The sequence below is a fragment of the Rhinolophus sinicus genome, chromosome X (genome assembly GCF_036562045.2).
Source record: "Rhinolophus sinicus isolate RSC01 chromosome X, ASM3656204v1, whole genome shotgun sequence".
NCBI classification, from domain to species: Eukaryota; Metazoa; Chordata; class Mammalia; order Chiroptera; family Rhinolophidae; genus Rhinolophus; species Rhinolophus sinicus.
The window spans coordinates 76,452,888-76,462,265 of record NC_133768.1 but is presented as its reverse complement, the minus strand read 5'-3'; the positions used below and the strand labels follow the sequence as shown (position 1 = coordinate 76,462,265).

Below are 9,378 nucleotides of genomic sequence, written 5' to 3'. Positions count from 1 at the left end.
GTAAGCAGTGGATACAGAGAGGAAAATGAGATAGACTTCAACTAGGATCCAGCAGAGGTTATGCGGCTCACTCACTGCAGTGAGTGAGTTTGAACTTTAAACTGGATACAGGAATCCTCCGCGTTTTGGAAGTTCGCCTTACGCCACTTCGCTTTCACTAAAGACCTACATTAGTACCTGTTTTCAATGACGGAAAGAAATCTGAAGAGGATTTTCGCTTTTACGAAAAAAGTCAAAAAGCAAAAATAGCGTTCAGCGGTTTTTACTTTTGTTTTGTTTTGATTTTGTTGTTTTGTTTTTGTTTTTGCAGCAGCCGTTACAGAGGCAGTGCACAGCCCCAGCAGCAAGAGTGGCCCCGCCCAGCTCCTTCTCTGGGAACTACACTCAGCATCTCAGCATCAAGCTGCCAGAGCTTTGAACTGTGAGCATCTGTGCTTTATCTCGATTTATTCTGTGCACCCGTTAGCAAGATGTGTCCTCAGGTATCAAAAAAGCCTAAGAGATCTCATAACAGTGTTATGCTTAGTGTAAAAACTGGACATGATTAAGTGTTCTGATTGTGGTGAATGAAGTAAAGACACTGCATGCGTTGAACTTGCCTGCATGCACCATTTCTATTATTTACGTGCAGAGAGAAAGAATCTTGAAAGCTGCCAAAGCTACTATTGGTTCTGCGAGTAGCAAACTGGTCTCTTTCAGCTGGCATCCAGTAATGCATAAAGTCTATTGCTTGAGTGGACTGATGGGTGTACAAAGCATGGTGTGTATTTATCATATCATTCCTTTTGTCAACACTATATGTTTGATATTTTGGCTTTTGTGTGTTATTTAGTATGACTTGGTAGGTTATTTTGAGGGTTCTGGGAATGCTTGAAAAATTTTCCATATAAATTAATGACAATTTCTTCTTCGCTTTACGCCACTTACGCTTACAAAAGGTTTCATAGGAACACTCTACTTTCGGATAGCAGGGGAAACCTATATTTGCACAAGAGACTTTTAATTCAGAACACATTTTTATACTTTAATTGACAACATTAAGCTTCACTCTGCCCAACCTGTATCTCCAGGCAACTGGAATAAGTGCTCTCTAAAACACGATGAAATTAGTTATAGCAAAACAACTATATGTTTATAATTAAATTTGAAGGTGGGACACAATTATAGTACATACATTTTCACACCCCATTACATGAATAAAGGATAGTAGATGAAGTCTTTAAGGAAAAGAGAAATAAAAATAGTCAAGTAATGATTTTCCAAACTGTAGTAGACACCTTCATGTTTTGTTTGCTCAGGACTCCTCTAACTGCCCCAAATAACACTCATTTAATCATCTCCTTCCTAAAATGCTTTCCTTTCCAATTCACAGCTAGCTAGCTTTGTTAATTCTTCCACATTCAGTATACATGTTAGCATGACTAAATCTCATTAAGGGGTTTATATAACTTTGTCTCAAGGAAATAGGTAGTAAAAGACATTCAGTTAGTTTGCACTCCAGTTGACAATAGAAGATACAAGTGAAACAACTAGAAAATAGTCCGCAGTAGATCATGGTACTTTGCTCATTAAGATATTCATTAGATAAAGAAAGGATTCAAGGGGGAAGGATCTGTTTTGCAATCAGGAAAACAAAAGTTGATTTATCCATTTGAATTGAAAAATAGGTAAAGAATTTCCATACTTATTCACATATTCATTTGAATATAAAAGGGAACTGATGGCCACCTCCACCACCATAACTATGTGTTATATGTGTGCAAGGTTAGATCAAAGTGGTAGCTAATAATATTACATTCTGCAGTTGTTCAAGGATGACAGTTGAGAAAGTTTGATGACAGAGGATAAAAATAACACTGGTTTGGGCATAAATGGAAGGTTTCCTTCATCGAACTAAGTGAACATTCCTCATGTCACCCACACCACCACACCCCCAGGAACCTACGAAAATAATTTTGCAATAAGTGTTCACTACTTCATCTAATTATAATTATTTTTGCTGAAATGAACAATAACTATTGTAAACATGAGAAAAAATTGAGGAAATGGTAAAATAATCAGTAACTATTGGGTTTAAGTCAACTTCCAGTTTTACCACCTAATAAATAATCTGCATAATCTTTTTCAAGTAGTTTTTTTGGGTTTTTTTTGTTTGTTTGTTTGTTTTTACAATTTTAGACAAAGCATTAGACAAGAATTAGTTCATAGGAATCTACAGGCTGATGCAGACACAGAAATGCTTACAGTTTGAATGTGCTTTGTTAACGAAGAGAGTATGGCCTATTTACTTTTTTTATTTAAAAGAAACGTGGAATCTTTAGCTACCAGCTTGACAGTCAGTTACAAAAAGCAGAAGGCACCTAAACGTTTCTTCTGGAGGGTATTATCACTGTACTCCAGTATCAACAGTGGGTAGAAACACATGTGCTCTATCATACTCTGACCTTTGCACTTCAAGTCAAAAGAATCCTGAGCAAAGTCAATTTTCCCATCCAGTGTGCACTTTGTGGAGATGAAAAAAAAACAAAACAATCAAACAAAAAAAAACCTTTTTCACAGAATTCGATCTGTGGATTTCATTTTTGTTTGAATGAAATATGTTTATTTCTATGCCGTGAGTTTGCAAGAAAAGAAGGTCAGGAGAGGCATTTCTCAAAGGCTAAAAGAAGTCATTACCACCACCATTGTTGGCCAGGGGATTTGCAAAGCATTTTGAGGCACAAAGTTAGTATAGGAGATGAGCCAGACTCAGGAGAAGTTAACCCAAAGAAAAGGGTTAGCGCATCCCCCCTCCCTTTAGCCAGCCCATACAACAAAGTACTTCAGGTAGTACCTCCTAGTGGTGAGGTAATGATATATTTTCTGCAGCGTTCATGTTTGGGTTTCATTCATGATTGTAAGGTTTGGAATTGGAATTTAAAATCCTTGTGGAAAAGCTATTTTCGTAATTCAGCTGGGATCTCCTTGTCTTAGGGTTTCCCATTGCATCAGTCACTTAGCCTGGTACCATAGCCATAATAGTGCTTTGTCTTTTAGATAAAATGCAGGACTAAGGACATGACTACTGGTGCTTATTAAAGATTCCTTGCTATTTTCACAAGAGTAGGGGCGTTAGACTCTTGTCTACTGGCCAAATTCTAAATCAGGAGATTACATTCTGTTTTCCTAAATTCCCCTAGCAGAAGCAGCTATCCATGGTATCGTACTTTGCTTCCTGTGCTACACTCTAGTGTGATGTCATTAAAGGGCACTGGTTTTCTACCCTAGAAGTGTTCACTTCTTAGTGGAGTGGTGATTAAATTGGTACCTATTGTCTGACATTGTCTTCTATCCAGTTTCAGACAAATTAAAAAATAGGCTCTGATAGTTAAGGATAAACTATAAAACAAAACAAAACACCCTAACAATATACCAGTTATTGTGGAACATTTAAAAAACCAATCTTATTCTTCTGCAACATAGACCAAAAAATGCAATGCTTCTTTTTAAAAATGTATTAAATTTATTGGGGTGACATTGGCTAGTTATATATATATATATATATATATATATATATATATATATATATATGTATATAATATGTTTCAAGTGTACATTTCTATAATATATCATTTCAACATTTATCTGTAATGCTTTTTTTTACTCCACTAATAAATTAATTGTTATTTGCCTCAAATAGGATAGTTCTTACGGTAATGATGAGGTCTGAGAGGATGAGATCACATAACAAACCAGTTAACCTATCTCTTTCGTCTTTAGGTTGCAACTCACCATTCTAACAGTTGATCTATGTCATAAAATCTTTTTTAAAGGAGAGTCTTAATCTTTTCTTGGTAACGTGTTTTAGTTTTTCCAATCTTTCCATAAAAACTAAGTTCTTATTTTGTTTAACCTCTCTTACCCCTACTGTAGTTTAATGTCACAATCTTCTATCCATCACTAACCTTGCTGTCATGTATTGGTATTGAGGCAGTTTAGCACAATGACATGGCTTTTGGAATCAGACATGCCTACATTCAAATCCTGGCTCTGTCACTTTCTAGGTGCGTGATGTTGGGCAAGTTGCTTCTAGGGTTCAATTTCTGCATCTGTAAGTGAGCACCCTCAGAGGGTTACTGTGAAGATCAAATGAGATAATATATCATTTTGAGGGGCTATAGGGCAAGGTGAGGCATGGTACTCGGTACCCAAAAAGTGCTCAATAAATAGTAGCTATTTATTTGATTATGTACACAGATCTGACTTAATTCATAAACTTTTTGAGAGTGGGAAACATACTTCCTGGATGTCAACATAAGTACAGTATTGTGCACATAGTGTGGCACAGAGGCTCAATATTTATTGAATGAATAGACTTTGGTTTTTTTCTAAGAGGAGTGAGCAGCCCTCAGCTGTTTGCAAGATTCCACACATTTAGCTCAAAAGAGACAAAATCAATCAATCCTTTTATGTCTCCAAATATGAAGATACTTCACTTTGTCTAGGTGTTTTGGCATGGCGTAGACACAATGCAAATTACTTATACTCTCTGTTTCTATCAGGTTCATTTCTATGAATTTTAACATTTGATTGTCTCAGGTGCCCAGAATGGGAGTGACTCAGTCATACGCCTCTTCATCCATCCAAACATTCTTTGATTGAGAAATTTTAAAAATGAATACTAAGAACTGTCTAATAATACACCTGAACAAAATCTTTCAACTTGTGACTAAGTACACTACCTTCCCTATTTACCTGTAAGATCTGTGCTAATTGCTTTGTTCCCAAGACAAACACACACACACACACACACACACACACACACACACACACACACACGCCACCATAGCAAGTTCCAAAGCACAGTTAACGTCTTTGAACCAGTGAGATGTTGTTTAGGAGTTTACTTCTTGCTTTTACTTCTTGCTCTTCACGGGGCAAGGAGGGAAAGTTGGGGAACAAGTAGTGGATATATAGATTCAACTGGGCTTGAATGTTTGTCCATAAGGAAAGAGTACTGCTCTTTTACCATAATCTGGGGGAAAGACTAGTGCGTGGTTAGATTGCTATTAAAGCCATCGCCCTGTGGTCATTTCCCCGATGCTTTGTACAGACTTCATAGGGGCGTTCTCAGGTGTGGAGCCCGAGCACCTGCTTGCTCACACTCTGGCAGTTCAGAAACCACCGTATTTGAGGCCGGTGGCTCAAGTTCCATGTAACTCGGCTCAAGTGTCACTCACACTATGTGCAGCGACGGTCATCGAACTGTGCTTTGGGACTTGGATACTTACTTCGGAGTTTCTTCTCCCCCGCTTTCCCCCCACCCCACCCCACCCCTACACACTAGTTTCCCTTTCCCTTCTTCCTCCCCGGTCGTGCCCACCTCCTCCCTCTGCTCCCACTCTCCGCTTTCTCATTCTCCTTCCTTTCCACTGGGTTTCCCATCTTTTACCCTCGGCGGGCCGCAGACCTGAGGCGGCGGCTCCGAGGAGGCGCGAGGCCGGCGGGACAGGCGCAAGGGGCAGAGCCGCGAAAACGTGGGGCGAGCGCCGAGGTAGGGGTGCGCGCGGGGCCGCCGACTGGCCAGGCCGCCGGGCGAAGAGTGGCGCGCACGCGCCCCGCGAGCCCTTGGCGCGCCCCCGGCGGCCGGGGCCGCAGCGTGCTCGCCCCCGCCGCCAGCTCGCCTCACTTATGGGTCGGAAGCGCTGCGTGGGGGAGAGTGTTCCAAGATGGCGGCGGGTTGCTGCGGGGTGAAGAAGCAGAAACTGTCCAGTTCGCCCCCCTCTGGCTCGGGTGGCGCTGGTGGCGCCTCCTCCTCCTCCCACTGCAGCGGAGAGAGCCAGTGCCGAGCCGGCGAGCTGGGACTAGGAGGCGCCGGTACGCGGCTTAACGGGCTGGGAGGTCTCACCGGAGGAGGTAGCGGCAGCGGCTGTACCCTCTCTCCCCCCCAGGGCTGCGGCGGCGGCGGCGACGGGGGGATTTCCCTGTCGCCACCTCCGAGCTGCGGAGTGGGGACCCTACTTTCCACCCCGGCCGCCGCCACCTCTTCCTCGCCCTCCTCATCGTCCGCCGCCTCCTCATCGCCCGGCTCCCGGAAGATGGTGGTGTCAGCGGAGATGTGCTGCTTTTGCTTCGATGTGCTCTACTGTCACTTGTACGGATACCAGCAGCCCCGGACCCCCCGGTTCACCAACGAGCCCTAGTGAGTACCTTGCCCTCCGCCTCCCTCTCCCTCGCGCTCAGGATGGAGCTCAGAGTTGAGGCAAAGTACGAGTCCGCCTCCCCGCCAGCGGCTGCCCCTGCCCCTCTCGCTGTTTCGTATCCGGAGCCACTCCACCGAAGTCAGGGCACCCCGCGCTTTCTGCCTTCCAAGGCAAGCACCTCACACTTGAAGCAGGGTGCTGCTGCAAGAGATGGCTCTCTGGCTCCCAGAGGTGTTCGCTTTCTCTTTGCGATAACTTCGGGGAGTTTTGACCCTTCTCTTTCTCCACCCTGCTTCCTCACCGCCCGGGTTTTGGAGACCCGAATTACTCAAGGTGTTGACCTCTCCTCATTTTGCTTTCCATTACCCCCGGTGAAAGCCCCGCCAGTATTCCCGCCTTGCACACGAAGAGTTACTGTGCCCTTGCGGGGGGGTGGGAATAGCAAGTATCCAACTTCTGTTCTGCTAGTGATGGAACTTACTTAGCTCTGGAGCTTAGGAGGTTACCTATCTTTTTCGTTTGGGTTTCCTTGTGTCCTGGGAAGGGAGGAGGTTTTATAATAATGCATTTTCTCTTACTACCTATTTGTATGCGAACAAACCCATTAAAATGTGTTTCCAGTGAAGCGCAACGCCGGCTCTCTCATATTTGAGGAGTGAGACTTTTTTTTTTTTTCATTCCACCGTCTGGGTAATAGCTCATTCAAAGAGAGCTTTCCCCATAGAGCCAGTGTCAGTTTGTACATTAAGCATGCATTCACTTTTGTGTCGATTTCACTTTTAAGAACTCTGTGTTAGGCTTGACGGTTTCAGAAATAGTTAATCTCAACAGTGTGTAGGAATTTTCATGGTTTCCTTTGGTTTTGTACTTTTAGTTATTTCACCCTTCAAGTGTGTGGTTGAACTTGTTTAAAATAGCACTGTTACAGCTAAAAGTCAGGTTAATTCTGATCCCTGACCATTTGGATGTGTGGGAGATGGGGCATATGGTTTTGTGTTTTAATGTGTAAACGTAGTGTAAACTGACTTTTTGAGTTAAATGCTAGACAGAATGTAAAACCCAAGGAATGTCAGAATGACAAAGAACACAATTGTTTTTGTTATGAGTACTTAGCATCAACAAGGTAAGTAATAGAGAGAAATTTATACTGAAAAGCATCAACCCCTTTGCTAGGTAAGAAAAGTGCCCCTTTGCCCCATATCATAAATACCTAAATTGATGTTCTTTATAAACTGCTTCTTTTCACTTTGTGAAATTAGGGGATTATACTACTACTGGATAAGTATAAACACTTCTGACTAGACTAAAAATATTAAATTAATATGTAAAGTGGAAATTGCAATAAAGTGTCCTGGAAATTGTAATTTTGTATGGTTTGTTTTCTTTAGCTTTGACACTTTAAATGTATTTAATTTTGTATGGCTCTTCTGTGGTCTGTGCATTTTCTTTCAGACTTGGTTAATCTTTGGGCATTGGTTCATAAGAAATGCATGAAAGGTCATCCAGACTGATACTTTGTCAAATAAATTAAATATCTTTATAAATTTCATAGTTTTAATTTAGGAGCGTAAAGCCTAAACCCACACCTTTACTTAGCCAATTTGTGTTTGTTTGTTTTTTTTTTTGGTTGTTGTTAAGAAGTAAAATTCATTTGAAAAGACTGCCATGTAAAAAAAAAATCTATGAAATATTTATTAACGTGAGTCACTTATTTGTAACTTTTCTGCCTTCTCTTGGATGTCTGATGTATTAAAAGCCAGTCCTGGGATGTCATACATAGGTTGGCTCTGCAAAGTCATGGGACTGCAAAATTCACTCTTGTTTAGTTACATGAGTTTGGCAAAGGCTGTTTTACTATTCACGCTCCATTGCTCCAAAGCATATGAGAACAGACTTTCAGGAGGTGCTATTTTCACACATTTTAAAGTGAATTTGGATTAACTGAATGACTATAACAAGAATTTTAAAAAGGAAAGTGAGCTTGACCAGATCGTATAGAAAATGCTTTTGAAAATGTCATGTAGCAGTGGCTACTTTGAACACTTATTGAGGTATTGTTTCTCTTCTAATACCCCATCCACTGGATTTCCTTTTCATGGAATTAAACAAATAAAATAAGACACACTTTGACCACTGTGGATATGTTGAAATGATGGTGGAAGAATAATAACTATTATCATTTAGCAGGCCTTGAATGTGTCGTGTATCCTACAAAACAACTAATTTAGAAAAGACATTTAACATGACCAAGGGAAGAATGAAAGTTCACTTAAGTGGAAAAAGGACTGCATCTTATTTTTATTTATCTTAACATCATTTTTGAGGTGTACTGTGGAAAATTCAGGAAAATTTCTTAAAAGCATTGTTTGATTATGGGACTGAAATAACTAACTACTTGACACTGCCTTGGTAACCACTACGCATTTTCTCTCTGTTTTACATATTTAATAGCGTTGTGTACTTATTAGTGTGGCTTTGTGCTGAGGGCTAGAAGACATAAATAGACATACTGCTTTTTTCCCCCTCAGAGTTATTAGTATCGTATCATGAGCAGTGGTGTTTCAGGTCCTATCTGTGTGCACCAGAAGATGTGCTTTCAACGGTTTCAGGTGCTCATGTGTAAAAGCACACCATTTTTATCCCTTCCCAGGACCTTTCTGTCAAAATGTCTGTAACTGGTGAAATCTGCCTTTTATTAGTTTAGAAGTCCTAGATTCATCAGTTACCCTTCCACTCCGAAAGATTATTAGAAACTTTCAGGTTTCTAATAACCTGTTTCAGGTTTTTTTGGGGGGTGGAGTAGGGGGATATGTCAATATGTGAACAAGCTGAATGGACACAAATTCTTCATGGGTTCTGCTTTCTTGGAGCACCTACTGTGTTCCCCCGAAAATAAGACCTAGCTGGACCATCAGCTCTAATGCGTCTTTTGGAGCAAAAATTAATATAAGACCCGGTCTTATTTTACTATAATATAAGACACGGTATTATATTATATTGTATTATATTATATTATTATATTTTATAAGACCCAGTCTTATATTAATTTTTGCTCCCAAAGATGCATTAGAGATGATGATCCAGCTAGGTCTTATTTTCGGGGAAACACGGTACCTCCTTGCAAAGGAGCTAGGGCTTGGAAACTTAATGGAAGACAGGTAACATTTGTGTTCAGAGTTAGGAATGCATTACTAAA

The 9,378-nt window shown here is 40.9% G+C and overlaps 1 protein-coding gene across 3 annotated transcripts in view; it reads left to right on the top strand.

Moving 5' to 3' along the window:
* The first annotated feature begins 323 nt into the window (after positions 1-323).
* AMMECR1 (AMMECR nuclear protein 1) overlaps positions 324-9,378 on the top strand; it is a 124,643-nt gene continuing 115,588 nt past the window's right edge. The window contains exons 1-2 of one of the 3 annotated variants that reach the window (XM_074323795.1): positions 324-421; positions 5,931-6,181. In XM_074323795.1, coding sequence (XP_074179896.1) covers positions 6,078-6,181 — 104 coding nt within the window. In that variant the 5' untranslated portion in view covers positions 324-421; positions 5,931-6,077. Of the gene's footprint in view, positions 422-5,574; positions 6,182-9,378 lie in introns of those variants that run through there. The other 2 variants (XM_074323793.1, XM_074323794.1) reach the window with 2 other exon arrangements.